Source organism: Mustela lutreola, chromosome 3, assembly GCF_030435805.1.
Source record: "Mustela lutreola isolate mMusLut2 chromosome 3, mMusLut2.pri, whole genome shotgun sequence".
NCBI classification, from domain to species: Eukaryota; Metazoa; Chordata; class Mammalia; order Carnivora; family Mustelidae; genus Mustela; species Mustela lutreola.
Window position 1 is genome coordinate 36854964 of NC_081292.1, and position 15748 is coordinate 36870711.

The window sequence follows — 15748 nt, forward strand, 5'->3', positions numbered from 1 at the left end:
AATCAAGAGACCTTGACTTTAAAGGGGTATGAACCCTGAACTAGAGAAGGTTAGATGAGGAGGTATGGGTCTCTGTCCTTCTCCATACCAGTCTTAGGTTCTGTTTTTCAATTGAAGTCCATTAAAAAAAAAAAAAGGTCAAAAGTGGGGCCCCTCTGTAATAAAACGAATTCCCCAACTATTCATTTTAAACATTTTATTTATTTGTGAGAGAGAAAGAGCAAGCACAAGTACAAGCAGGGGGAGCAGCAGGCAGAGGGAGAAGCGGGCTCTCTGCTGAGCAAGGAGCCCAATGCGGGATTCAATCCCAGGACCCTGGGATCATGACCTGAGCTGGACGCAGATGCTTAACCGACTGAGCCACTGAGGTGTCATGTCCCTCTCCTGCCATTTTCTTTAGGAGCATGAGTGTATAGCAGCAATTGGTAGTCCTGGTTACTTGTTGGAGTTATCCTATAGTGAGAACAAGGGAAAGAAGAGACCTTTCTCATAGTTTAATTAACAGGTGACTAGAATTCCTTGTGACATTGGTGTAACAATAATTATGATTGTAGATACTTAGTTGAAAATGCATACTTTAGGATCTATTTGTGTTTTATTATTCTTTTCTGTTTCAGTAACTAAACTCTTCTAGTGTCTTTAATTAAAGATCTGTGCTTTTATTTTGGGTATTCCGCTAAGTCAATAACCATATGGAGCCCAACTTGAGTTATCTTTTCCCCCTCACTATTTTATGTTATCAGTGCATTACAGCCTGACAAATCCTTGTGCTAGTACATCAATTTAAAGAGCTTCCAAGATTGGGGATTTTTAGCAGTTGGGGGTATTTCAGATTATGTTATTAATACATTTACTGCCTTTCATCATCTGCTCCTGCTCTGAAGTTGTGTGAACTATTCTATTACGCCATGCAAATGTTTGTTTTTATATATAATCTATTCTGTATTTAATACAGTAGACCTGATATTTCTCTTTGTAGACCTAGTATGAACTAAATGGACTATTTAAAAAAAATAGAACAGGGGTGCCTGGGTGGGCTCAGTGGGTTAAAGCCTCTGCCTTCAGGCTCAGCCCGACCCCGCATGGGGCTCTCTACTCAGCAGGGAGCCTCCTTCCCTTCCTCTCTCTCTGCCTACTTGTGATCTCTCTCAAATAAATAAATAAATAAAATCTTAAAAAAAAAAAAAAAAGAAAGAACACATATGTGCTTAGGAAGTATGACAGTGAACTAACAGACTGATATTTTCTTCTGGTTATGGAATAGTAGCATCACTTCAGTGACATTGTGTCACTTTAAGAAATACTCATTTGGCATTTGTTCATGATGTTTCTGTTTATGACACCATCTTGGCTCTGTTGTATTAAAGAAATCACAAATATTCAAGTTCTACCTTAACCTTATTAAAAATTTAAAGATAATCAGGAAAAAAGTGGACAAAATGAAGTCATCGGAATTTTAAAAGTTGAGTACAGGGGTGCCTGGGTGGCTCAGTGGGTTAAGCCTCTGCCTTCAGCTGAGGTCATGATCTCAGGGTCCTGGATTGAGCCCCACAGCAAGCTCTCTGCTCAGCAGGGAGCCTGCTTCCCCCACTCTCTCTGCCTGCCTCTTTGCCTACTTTTGATACTCTCTATCAAATAAAATCTTTTTTTAAAAAAGTTGAGTACCGTTTGGTTAGGAGGAGAGAAAGAAAGTGACATTTCAGACAGGAGGAATGGTTTGAGTGAGACATGAAGTTTAAGGATAGTTAAGATGAGCCCCAGATGATGTATAAGATGTAATTGTCTTTTATTTTCTGAGGTAATTCTTGATATCTTGACAGTGACTAGAGAAGTTTTCATGAAGACAGCTGAAAGCAGATAATGGTACTGAGGCCGAGGTATCAGAACACCTGAATTTCCCTTAACCCTATCCTTTACTTGCAGTATTTACTCTCTGAACTTCAGTTTTCCTGTCAAATAAGTCTAATAAAACTTTTCTTTCGAGCAGTGAGGCTTGGATTAAGACACAGATAAAAAGGACTTTTAAACTCTATAATGGTATTATTATATACAACGTAATTTCCATTCTTTTTCCAACCTGAAAGCCAGCCATTTGTTTTAGAACTCAAGTAATATTTTTGTCTTAATGGTGTGTACATTTGAGAGGCAGAACATAATGCAGAATCATATAGTTGGTAGTTACTTCAAAAAAAATTGAGTTAAAAAAGAATAGTATATTAAATGATGCAAATAATAGGTTTTTATTTTTCACTGGAGAGTGAAGTCAGCTTTTTCTAAAAATAAGTTCCTGAATCACTGAAGTTTTTTTTTTTTTTATGTCACACATTTTGTTATCTTTAAAAATTGGCAGAAGTTCTGTAGTGCTTTTTTATTTTCCTTAGTGGTTTAGGGTGTAGTCTTAAAAATCCCAAGTTAGCCAAAGTTCCCTTGATTGAGGCATTCCCAGTACTCTTCAGTTACATGCTTATAGACACTTCTATGGATTATTTCTGCAGAAAAATAGTCTAAAATTAAAGTATGTGGATCTTTAAGTAAGTCTCATCATCTCTATGCCATAGGTTAAGGGGTACTTCACCATAATCCTTTTGACTGATGATGACTAATAAACTGAGTTGTTTGTTGTTCTTGTTGTTGTTTGATTACTTATTTATGTATTTATTTGACAGAGCAAGCGTGCAAGCAGGGGGAGCTGCAGAGGAGAGGGAGAAGCTGGGGCTGGATCCAAGGGGCTGGATTCCAGTACCTTGGGATCACAGCCTGAACTGAAGGCACACCCTTAACTGACTGAGCCATGCAGGTGCCCCCTGAGTTGTCGTTTTGTTTTTGTTTTGTTTTGTTTTGAGTTGTTTTTAATAGAACTTTTATTTTTTGTACCTGACGTAATGAAAAACAAGGAACTTTGTTTCAGAGGCAAAGCCCATGGAGTTTTGTTTTTTAAGTGAGTGTTTTAAGTCTCCTTAGTTTAGTGGTTCTTAATCAGAGTGTGCCACTAAATTATTGACCTAAATATAAAACACACAAACTTTGGACCCCATCCTTATTATTATTGGTTAGCTTTAGAGAAAAATAATTGTTACTGCTTGTGGGGTTCAGTTAGGTTTTTTTTGTTCTTTTTTCTTCTTTTTTTTTTTTTTTAATTTAAACTCTGATAAGAGTTTTAAACTCTGCAGGAGGCAGAAAGTCAGTATTAGATTGCACTAAACCACAGTGAGACACCTTGTCACATCAGTCAGAATGGCTAAAATTAACCAGTCCGGAAACAACAGGTGTGGGCGAGGATGCAGAGAAAGGGGAACCCTCCTACATTGTTTTTGCGAATGCAAGCTGATGCAGCCACTCTGGAAAATGGTTTGGGGGTTCCTTAAAAAGTTGAAAATAGAGCTACCCTATGACCCATCAATTGCACTGCTGGGTATTTACCCTAAAGATACAAATGTAGTGTCTGAAGGGGCATGTGCATCTGAGTGTTATAGCAGCAATGTCTGCAATAGCTGGACTGTGGAAAGAGCATACATGTCCATCAAAAGCTGAATGGATAAAGAAGATGTGGTGTGTGTATATACACAATGGAATACTATGCACCCATCAAAAATAAAATCTTGCCATTTGCAACAACATGGATGGAACTAGAGGGTATTATGCTAAGCGAAATAAGTCAATCAGAGAAAGGCAATTATCATATGATCTTTCTGATACAAGGAATTTGAGAGGCATGGAAGGAGGTCTGAGGGGAAGGGAGGGCAAAATGAAACAAAATGGGACCAGGGAGGGGAACGAACCATGAGAGACTCTTAACCTCAGGAAACAAACTGAGGGTTGCTGGAGAGGAGGAGGGAGGTATAGGGTGGCTGGGTGATGGACATTGGGGAGGGTATGTGCTTTGTTGAGTGCTGAGAATTGTGTAAGACTGGTGATTCACAGACCTGTAGCCCTGAAACAAATAATACTTCTATATTAATTTTAAAAAAATACTAGATTGTACTTCCCTTAGTAACTATTGTCAGTGGTTTCTTAATTTTTTCCAAAAATTGTGTAAGTATATGTAAGTCTGTGTGGATATATTTTTTCCACAAATGCATTGCTCATATTATATACACTATTTTGAAGTTATTTACTTAGCATTATGTAGAGAGTGCTTTCCATATCATTGCACATAAATCGTGGCTGGTTCATTTATTTTTATCAGTCCCCTGTTAGATACATAAGTTTTATTTTCAGGTTTTGTGTGGGTTTTTTTGTTTTTGTTTTTGTTTTTTTTGTCCTGTTTTGTTTGTTTCTATCAACCAGGCTACAGTGAATTTCCTTGCACATTATCTTTGCACACCTGTGTCCTTACATTTTCTGAAGGATAAGTTTTACAGGTGGGATTGCTGGTCAAAGAATACTTCCATTTCGACGTTTAATAGATAAGGCTAAATTGGTTTCCCCAAATTGTGCTGATTTGCACTCCTCCCAACAGTATATGAGTTTGTTTGTTTTGTTTTGTTTTGTTTTTAAGATTTTATTATGTATTTCACAGAGAGACCGTGAGAAAGAGAACACAAGCAGGGGCAATGGGAGAGGGAGAAGCAGGCTTCCCACTGAGCAGGGAGCCCCATGTGGGGTTTGATCCAAGGACCCTGGGATTATGACCTGAGCCAAAGGCTGACACTTAACAACTAAGCCACCCAGGTGCCCCAGTATATGAGACGTTAACAGTACATGCTTACCAACTTTTTACAACCTTTGTCAATCTAATGTGCACAAAGAGGATATCTAATGTTTGAATTTTTGCTTCTTTAGTTTTGGTTATTATTAAAAACTGTGTTCAATCTTTCTAACTTTTATAATTCTTCAGACATTCTCCTTGTATCTTTGTTATCAGGTTGTACATCTTTTTCTCATTAATGTGTAAAAGCTGTTTGTATGGTAGGGAAATTTTTTCATTGTTATACACATTTTTCTAATTTATCACTGTCTTTCTGCATTATAATATTTTTTACCATGTAGAAATATTCAAGTTTTAGCATTCAGATTTGTTTATTTTTCCTTTGAGCCATATTTGTGTATTTGCGTAATGTTTTAGGATTTCCTAAATAGGATGAACACATGTTCTAATCTGCTCACTATCCTAGTTTAAATATTAAGAGTACTTCTAAAAGCACCTGAATGGCTCAGTTGGTTGAGCATCCAACTCTTTTATTGGCTCATGTCATGATCTGAGGGTTGTGGGATCAAGCCCCATGTCTGGCTCTGTCTCTCCCTGTTACCTGCCACCTCTGTACGTTTCTCCCCCTGCCTCGCCCCAGCTCAAACTAATAAATCTTAAAAACAAAAAACAAGCAAACAAAAAAAACCCTACAGGGTTCTCTTTTGGAGAAAAAAAATTCCATGTCTATCAAGTGTCTTAAAATGTATATATATTTTTAAAGATTTTATTTATTTATTTGATAGAGATCACAAGTAGGCAGAGAGGCAGGCAGAGAGAGAGAGAGGGAAGCAGGCTCCCTGCTGAGCAGAGAGCCTGATTCGGGACTCGATCCCAGGACCCTGAGATCATGACCTGAGCCCTGAGCCGAAAGCAGCGGCTTAACCCACTGAGCCACCCAGGTGCCCCTTAAAATGTATATTTTGAAAAATTTCCCAGGTGATACTGATAAGTACCATTGGTTTACTATTTTAAGTGACAGATTCTGATGATAAGTTCCCCAAAGTCGATTACCTCTGTAGTTCTCTTCTATGATAAATATATTTCACTGTGGAGTACAGAAGACATTTTGAAATGCAAATTAAAATAAAAACATGGAAGAAAATAATGCTGAAAATTTTAGTAAAACCTACCATTACACCCTATATTTTCCGCAGAATTAGCAGAGAATGCTGCAAATAATGAGAAAATATAAACTGATGGACAAGAATAATGTTTGCCTGAGTGAAATGTTTTTCTAGATTTTGTGTTGGGAAATCAATATGACTTTCTCAAGGATACGTGTAGATACCAGCTCAGGAAGTTGTGTGTGTGTTTTTGTTTTTTTTTTTTTTAACTCTTGTGATAGAACAATCATTCAGCAAAGTGTATAAACATGAGTTTGTAGGTCATTGTAGTAGTTAGTTACTACTACATATGTCAAAGTTCCCTTTGTGCCTCCGCACAAAAGGTATCTATACTCCTGATTTCAGTCATCGTAGATTAGTTCTACCTGGTTTTAAACTTTCTTTAAATAGAATTATACATACAGTATGCCATCTTTTGTGTGAGATTCATTCTTATTTTGTGTAAAGCAGTATTTTGTTCATTTTCATTCATTTCTAATATGCTAGAAAGTGAATATAATTCGTTGGAAGAAGTGTGGGTTGCATCTAGTATTTTGGCTTGTTATAAATAATGCTGCTATTAATATTGTTATGTATCTCTTGATGCATGTAGGCATTCATTTCCCTTTTGCAGTTATTTCTGGTAGTGTAATTGGGTAATAAAGTGTCTATATGTTCAAGTTTGGTAGATACCATTAAACAGTTATCCAAAGTAGTTACGCCATTTTACACTCCCACCAGCAATCCACATCTTCGGTAATACTTAAAAATGTCAGTCTGAGTTTAAGCCATTCTGCTAGATGTGTATCTCATTGTGGCTTTAATCTGTATCTCCCTGATGACAGATGTTGTTGAGCACTTTTTCATATCCTTTTGTTAAATGCCTATTAAATCCCTTGCCCATTTTCTTTTTGTCTGTTTTGTCTTAATATGTAAGTGTTATCCACACTCTGGGTACTTGGTCCTTTATTAGTTATATGTGGCAACTGTCTTGTCCCACTCTCTTGAATACCATCTCTTGAGTTTATTGTATTCCAATTTGTCAGTCTTTTCTTTTATGGTTAGTACTTTTGTATGTTTAAGAAGTCTTTTCACAGAAATATTCTCGTTGACTTCTAGAAGCTTTATCATTTTACTTTTCATACTTAGATCTGCGAACCAAATGGAATTGATTTTTATGCATCTGATGAGCTATAGGTTAAGTTCCTCTTCTCAGATGGTAACCAGTAAAACAATAGTATGTTTGTTTTGTTTTTGAAAAGGCTATTGTTGCCTTTGACGTAACTCTAGTATCCACATATACTTGCGACCTTTTCTGGACTGTGTTATGCTCCATTGGTCTTTGTATCTAGCGTTGTGATGTACCACAATGTTGTCTTAATTCCTGCAGCTTTCTAAATTCCTAATTTTCTGCATTTGGCAGGATAAGAGCACACACACACACTTCACTTTTCTTCAAGATTGTATAAGCTATACTTAGTAATCCTTTGTATCTACATGTATATTTTACAGTCAGTTAAATTCTGAAAAGCAGTGGGGAATCATTGAAGTCTCAGTGAAAATGGTCAGAGATTTTTATGAGAGTTTAATAATGGTAAGGTCAGCTCAAATCTAGTTTTTTTAAATTAAGATTAAAGAATATACTTGTTTTAGTGCTAACTATATATACTTACATTCTCATGTAGACTACTCAGTAAATTAAATTGGTGTTATTTAAAAAACCCTAATGACTAAAGAACATACTGGTTTGAAGTTTCGTAGTAAGGTTGTAAGTTTATTTAAAAATCATGCACACTAAGAATATAAATAAAATTTTCTTGGTGTTATGTTTTGTTTTTCAGACCATCTATGATAACAGTCTTCTGTAAGTCAAGCTTTTTCAAGAATTCGCTGAAGGAACCAAGTAGGATTCTCTTACATCATGACTTAATCTGAATGCAAGAACAAGAAATAGGTTTCATTTCTAAATATAATGAAGGGCTGTGTGTAAACACAGACCCTGAGTCAATTCTAATGAACATTTTAGACATGAGTTTACATCGGCAAATGGGTTCAGATCGTGATCTTCAGTCTTCTGCTTCATCGGTGAGCTTGCCTTCAGTGAAAAAGGCACCCAAAAAAAGAAGAATTTCAATAGGCTCTCTGTTTCGGAGAAAAAAGGATAACAAACGTAAATCCAGGGAGCTAAATGGCGGGGTGGATGGAATTGCAAGCATTGAAAGTATACATTCTGAAATGTGTACTGATAAGAACTCCATTTTCTCTACAAATACCTCCTCTGACAATGGATTAACTTCTATCAGCAAACAAATTGGAGACTTTATAGAGTGCCCTTTGTGCCTTCTGCGGCATTCTAAGGACAGATTTCCTGAGATCATGACTTGTCATCATAGATCTTGTGTGGATTGCTTACGGCAATATCTAAGGATAGAAATTTCTGAAAGTAGAGTTAATATCAGTTGCCCAGAATGTACTGAACGGTTTAATCCCCATGATATTCGCTTGATATTAAGTGATGATGTCTTGATGGAAAAATATGAAGAATTTATGCTTAGACGGTGGCTTGTTGCAGATCCTGATTGTAGGTGGTGTCCAGCTCCAGACTGTGGGTAAGATTTTGTTTGGTTTTTCTTGAGTTAATATTTTTTTCTGTGGATAAAATAAGAATTAGCTGTTACTCAAAAGAAAAATCTTAACATGTCAGGTGTTTAGTAGACAAATGTACATAGAGTGCATACCATGTGCCAGGCTCAATGTTAGATGCAAATAGCAGGAATATTATCTTACTCATTTTTATATTGTGTCTCATCGCATACTCATTTGAACATTTTCGGAAGAAAGGGATAAGTTGGTAGAGTACAGGGTCTGGTTGTGTTCAAAATTGATTATCCCTCTAATTTGGAAAATTGTTATTTTAGTGTAGCAGATGAAATGATCAGGGGTTTTGTTTGGTTTTGGTTGTATAATCTCAAATGACCCTTTCAGAAGACACCTTAATGTGTGCACAATGTCATGTGTTCATGTTGGTATGACGTAAGTATTGCTAATATAAAGATTTAAAATATTTTTTCTTATACATTTGATTATGTTAACAATATCTTCTGTTTATAGAGCATTTCCTATGTAGGGTTGTTAGAACTAGGAATAAATAGTCTTATGCTTTTCAAGAATAACAAAGGCTGTAAACATTGGATGTTACCATTAGTAAGCTAGAGATTATGTATAAGTAAGAGTTGGGAAAACCCAGAGCTTTCAATATTATCTGAGTATAATCAGAAATAAGGGTAGAATGTGAGTTCAGTTTCTCAGATGAAGTTTCAGTATTCATCATCTGAATCAAATCTATTATTAAAAGCTGGTTGAGTAGTAACTTTTCAGATTGCATCTAGCCTATATCTCTCATTCCAAATGAGAAAATTAATAGTATGTTACCAGCCTTTGCAAATCCCAACCAGTTTTCCCAGGTATAACTAAACTTTAACTGTCCACCAGGGATTTCAGTGGAAATAACATATTAAAAATATTACCTGATTATTTGACATTTTATGAATTCATTAGTTGTGTGAAGTACTTAGAAATATAATTCATTATCACATTTGAACTGTGCTCCCCTCTAATGCAGGGAGCTTGTACTAGAACATAAATAATAAAATAATATTTTAAAGATACTTTCTAAACTGAGCCAAGGTTGACTGTGCTTACAGGTGTATGACAGAAGCAAACTCTGGGAGCCCTGAAGAGATAAACTCTCAAGAAAAAGATTGGAAGAAATCTTGATAATGAACAGTACCTTTAAAAATAACTTGAACAGGGGACAGTATCCTGTCAAAAGAACAGCTTGCATACAGTTGTATCACTCTTGGTCCCGTGGACCTCTGCACAACATTTTCACTGGTGCAAGCATGCATTCATTAGATTTCAACTTGGACAACAAATTTTAGGTTAACACACTTTTTGCAAATCATTATAGCAAATACTCCTTCAAGAGTTCAAATAGTGAGGAATATACCTATATGGTGTGTTTTGTCTGGAGAAAGAGTGGTTTTCTGTCTCTCATGGAACTCCAGGGTAAAAAGTACTTCCCAAGTTCCTCAAGCATTTAATGGTTTGGTTGCCTTTTTTTTTTTTTTTTTAAGATTCATTTATTTATTTGTCAGAGAGAGAGCATGCACACAAGCAGGGGGATAGTAGGCAGAGGGAGAAGCAGGCTTCCCACTGATCAAGGATCCCGATATGGGACTCAGTTCCAGGGCCCTGGAATCATGATGTGAGCCAAAGGCAGATGCCTAACTAACTGAGCCACCCAGGCATCCCCATTTAATAGTTTTAAAAGAAAAAGTTTGAAAATGATGGCATGAATTAAAAGGCTAAGTGTCAGAAGCTATGGCCCCAGGAGATTGAGGCAGTAAATCTGGGCACAAATTTTCTGGCCACTAAATAGATATATTCTCTTGAGCTGTGTTGATTGATCATGTGTTCCTAATGGATATCAATTGTATTAACTTAATAGAACACAATAGATACAGCTGACACAGATTCTTATTTAGATAAGAATTTGATTTTAGGGGAAACATGCTAAACCAACTGGGAAAGGATTGATTTTTTTCAACATACAGAGTTGTGAAAGTAGCTGTTTGAGGGGGGGGAAATGCGATTATCTCCACACATAACACACCAAAGCAAAATCAAAACAGATTATAAAGGAAAGTTTTATAAATAAAAGGGAAAATTTTAAATGAAAAGAAAATATAGGTGGAAGATTAGTTCACCAGCTGCCTTATTATTATTAAAATTGAATACACATTTACCCTGTAACTTAGAAGATTCACTCCTAGTGAAATACCTTGAAGAAATTCTTGTATTTCTTGTATGCTAGGAGACATGTTTAAGAATGTTCATAATAAAAAAGGGAACTGTTTTCAAAAAAAAAAAAAAAAAAAAAGAATGTTCATAATAGGCGCACCTAGGTGGTACATCCCAACCCTTGGTTTCAGCTCAGGTAGTGATCTCAGGGTGGTGAGATCAAGGCCTGCCTCCACTCTGCACTTAGCAAGGAGTCTACTTGAGATTCTCCCTCTGCCCCTCCGCCTCATGCACTTTCTAAAATAAATAAATCTTAAAAAAAAAAAAAAAAAGAATGTTCATGATAGCAAACAAGAAAAAAAGTGTTCGTTAGCACTAAAATGGATGAATATATTTAGTTTCATGGTTACCTATTGAAAGGAGGTTGTGAATTTGAAGGAGCAATCAAGCAGCTTCTAAAGCCACTGATAAATGTGGTAAAACCATAGGTTCTGACTTGCCAGTTCGGTTTTGCTTTTGCTGTAATTTTGATCGCATTACTCTTCTCAAGTGTTTTAGTTTGGGTTGTTAATTATATGATCACCTTACTGATACTTTTCTTAGTTTGCGTGGTAGATATGGGGTATTTGTTTTTATTTATAAATCCTTTTTGTATTGGTGACATTTTTCAGTAAAATTTAAAGATGTTTCATAAACTCATACTTTGTGTTATTTTTGCCCACTTTCTTCTTGTTGAGACTTCATTGTCAGAGAGTAAAATGGCTTAGGGGCACATAGGTGATTCAGTTGGTTAAGTGTCTAACTCTTGATTTTGGCTAAAGTCATAATCTCAAAGGTGTGGATTTGAGCCCTGCATTGGGTTCAGGTTCAGTCTGCTTGTCTCTTGCCCTCTGCTCCTCCCCCAGCTTGCTCTCTCTTTTTCTCTCAAATAAATGAATAAAATCTTTAAAAAAAAAAAAAGCAAAATGGCTTAATATTTTAAATATTTTGGAGAAGATAAATCTTAAGTGTAAAATATAAAATAATAGAAACAGCTACTTTAATAAATTCTGTTATTATGAACACAACTACTTGATTGCTATGTAAGTTTAACAAAGAATTAGTCTTGGTTAATTTGACTATAAATTAACTCTTGGTTTCATAGTTGTCAATAGTCTTACCCACAAAGGACAAAGAAAACATGTCAGCATTACTTCGTAATGTATTGTCATTTATATTTGATTTATGTTGTCTCTAGATTAAGAGCATATTTTATATACTTGATTACATTGTAGGTTTTATGGTTGCATTACATAGAAACTGTCATCCAGTAGCAGAAAATTTATATGTATACTTTGAGAATGGAATGCTACGTAAGCCTTGATTAAAGGTTTCAGTTTTACTTACCATGAGCGTTTAGACCTGATTTTAAATGTCTGTCCTATCATGTTGTTATAAGGCTTGGGGTAGACCTCTAATTTTATGACTAACATAATTCCTGGCACACAGCAAGTTTTTTGTAGCTCTTATTTATAATTCCTTGTGTCCATTTCTTAAGTTCCGCCTTAATTTTTAAAAATCAGACAGTTACTCATATATTTAAAGTACCTGTGTGCCAGGTACTTGGAAACTTAATAATGAATAAAAGACAAAAATCCCTTCCCCCTGGAACTTACTAAAATCTTTGGATCCACAGAGGGACATATTTTATTTAGAACCCATTTATTATTTAAATCTGGCATAAAGAATACTGGTAAATAAATGCCTGATTATCTGGCAGTGAGTAATGGAAATACTTAGCTAGCTAGGACCGTTGACATGTATATAGTATTTAACTCCTTCTATTGTACAACACACTTGAAAGACTTTTTTCTAGAAATGCTGTATGTAAAATTGTGAATTTTTTTGCATATGATATTTATTAATCTGACCATTTTCTGTATCTGACATTAATTTTACTTAAACATGTAGTTTAACACACTTTGAGAAATATTGCCCTTAGCTTAGAGGAGAAAGAAAAGCTGACCTGGTTTCTATTTGAGATCCCTCAGGTTTTCTGACCTAATATTCTTTATACTCTTCTGAGGGCCAGGACAAATTGAACTTGTTTTAAAAGACAGTATTTCGGAAAAGTCCTCTTGAGAAGGAGCCAAACCTGTGTGCTTTGATTTAACCAGGATGAAGTTTGCAAAACTGCTGCTATAACATGCAGTCTACACAGGCTCAGAAAAGAATCTGGCCATGACTAGGGAGATGTGTTGGGGCGAGTTGAGGGGCACAGAGGAAGGAATGCATAGAACTTGTCTTGAGTAAAAAGACCTGATTACCTTCTGCCCAGGTTGCCTAGTTTATACATTGCAGGCAGACAGCAAAAAGTTGGCATTTTAATGTTTGTCATCACGTGTTTCAGTTGGCCACCCTTCTACCAGCACACATTATCCCATGTGAGTGTTTTCTCATGTGAGTGCTTCTGACTTTGCTGGGGAGCTTTGAATATACAAGAACATTTATAATACAAGAATATAGTTAATGATTTAATAATGTCTGTGAGCCTTTCAAGGGCAAAAAAGAAAAAAGTATTTGATTTTTCTTTGTAATTGCTGGTTTAGCCATGCTCAATAAAGTGTTGTTGAATGAATCAATCGGACTGTATGCCACTAATATAAATCATATATCATAGGAGCTGTCAATAAGCCATTTTATTTTACTTTTTTTTCCAATAAGCCATTTTAAAGCAATGTGATCAACTGTAATCAGGTTTGTATAGTGTCAAACTGGCTGACATTTAAATGATTCTGGATGACCTGTCCATTTCAGTGAGGGGAATGTTAAAGTCCCCTACTATTATTGTATTATTGTTGATGTGTTTCTTTGATTTTGTTATTAATTGGTTTATATAGTTGGCTGCTCCCACATTGGGGGCATAGATATTTAAAATTGTTAAATCTTCTTGTTGGACAGACCCTTTGAGTATGATATAGTGTCCTTCCTCATCTCTTATTATAGTCTTTGGCTTAAAATCTAATTGATCTGATATAAGGATTGCCACTCCTGCTTTCTTCTGATGTCCATTAGCATGGTAAATTCTTTTCCACCCCCTCACTTTAAATCTGGAGGTGTCTTCGGGCTTAAAATGTGTTTCTTGGAGGCAACATATAGATGGGCTTTGTTTTTTTATCCATTCTGATACCCTGTGTCTTTTGACAGGGGAATTTAGCCCATTCACATTCAGGGTAACTATTGAGAGATATGAATTTAGTGCCATTGTATTGCCTGTAAGGTGACTGTTACTGTATATGGTCTCTGTTCCTTTCTGATCTACCACTTGTAGGCTCTCTCTTTGCTTAGAGGACCCCTTTCAATATTTCCTGTAGAGCTGGTTTGGTATTTGCAAATTCTTTCAGTTGTTGTTTGTCCTGGAAGCTTTTAATCTCTCCTTCTATTTTCAATGATAGCCTAGCTGGATATAGTATTCTTGGCTGCATGTTTTTCTCGTTTAGTGCTCTGAAAATATCATGCCAGCTCTTTCTGGCCTGCCAGGTCTCTGTGGATAAGTCAGCTGCCAATCTAATATTTTTACCATTGTATGTTACAGACTTCTTTTCCCGGGCTGCTTTCAGGATTTTCTCTTTGTCATTGAGACTTGTAAATTTTACTATTAGGTGACGGGGTGTGGGCCTATTCTTATTGATTTTGAGGGGCGTTCTCTGAACCTCCTGAATTTTGATGCTCGTTCCCTTTGCCATATTCTCCCCAATAATTCTCTCCAGTATACCTTCTGCTCCCCTCTCACTTTCTTCTTCTTCTGGAATCCCAATTATTCTAATGTTGTTTCGTCTTATGGTGTCACTTATCTCTCGAATTCTCCCCTCGTGGTCCAGTAGCTGTTTGTCCCTCTTTTGCTCACCTTCTTTATTCTCTGTCATTTGGTCTTCTATATCACTAATTCTTTCTTCTGCCTCATTTATCCTAGCAGTTAGAGCCTCCATTTTTGATTGCACCTCATTAATAGCTTTTTTGATTTCACCTTGGTTAGATTTTAGTTCTTTTATTTCTCCAGAAAGGGCTTTTATATCTCTTGAGAGGGTTTCTCTAATATCTTCCATGCCTTTTTCCAGCCCGGCTAGAACCTTGAGAATTGTCATTCTGAACTCTAGATCTGACATATTACCGATGTCTGTATTGATTAGGTCCCTAGCCTTCGGTACTGCCTCTTGTTCTTTTTTTTGTGTTGAATTTTTATGTCTTGTCATTTTGTCCAGATAAGAGTAAATGAAGGGGCAAGTAAAATACTAAAAGGGTGGCAACAACCCCAGGAAAATATGCTTTAACCAAATTAGAAGAGATCCAAAATCGTGAGTGGGGAGAAAGGGGATAAAAAGAGGTTCAAAAAGGAAGAAAGAAAAAAAAAAAAACAAAAAGAAAAGAAAAAAAAAGAAAAGAAAAAAGAATTTTTTAAAAAAGAAAACACCTAAGAAAAATGTAAAAAAGAAAAAATATATATATTAGATAAACTAGTAAAAAATCGTTAAAAAAGAAAAAGGTAACAGTTAAAAAAAAAAAAATTTACCCGAAGGCGAGAAAAAAAAAAAATGAAAAAGAAAAAATCAAATTAACTGCAAGACTAAAAAAAATCCCAGGAAAAAAGCCATGAGTTCCGTGTTTGGCTTTCTCCTCCTCTGGAATTCTGCTGCTCTCCTTGGTATTGAAACCGCACTCCTTGGTAGGTGAACTTGGTCTCGGCTGGATTTCTTGTTGATCTTCTGGGGGAGGGGCCTGGTGTAGTGATTCTCAAGTGTCTTTGCCCCAGGCGGAATTACACCGCCCTTACCCGGGGCCGGGGTGAGTAATCCGCTCGGGTTTGCTTTCAGGAGCTTTTGTTACCTGAGCGCTTTCCGTAGAGTTCCGGAGGACGGGAATACAAATGGCGGCCTCCTGGTCTCCGGCCCGGAGGAGCCGAGAGCCCAGGGCCCCACTCCTCAGTGCGCCCTCAGAGAACAGCGCCCAGTTACTCCCGTCTGCCTGACCTCCGGCCGCGCTCCGAGCTCACCGAGCCTGCGACCAGTTCAAGGTAACACCGAGCTGCGAGCTTACTGTCGGCTCCGTCTCTGTAGCCGGCTTTCCCGTTCCAATACCCGCAAGCTCTGCGACACTCAGACACCCCCGATCCTTC

General features: G+C 36.6%; 1 protein-coding gene across 3 annotated transcripts in view; it reads left to right on the forward strand.

Moving 5' to 3' along the window:
- RNF19A (ring finger protein 19A, RBR E3 ubiquitin protein ligase) overlaps window positions 1–15748 on the forward strand; it is a 61127-nt gene that overhangs the window by 18483 nt on the left and 26896 nt on the right. For 2 of the 3 annotated variants that reach the window (XM_059165922.1, XM_059165923.1), the window contains one exon: window positions 7635–8402. In XM_059165922.1, coding sequence (XP_059021905.1) covers window positions 7729–8402 — 674 coding nt within the window. In that variant the 5' untranslated portion in view covers window positions 7635–7728. Of the gene's footprint in view, window positions 1–2666; window positions 2798–7634; window positions 8403–15748 lie in introns of all 3 variants that reach the window. The other variant, XM_059165924.1, reaches the window with a different exon arrangement.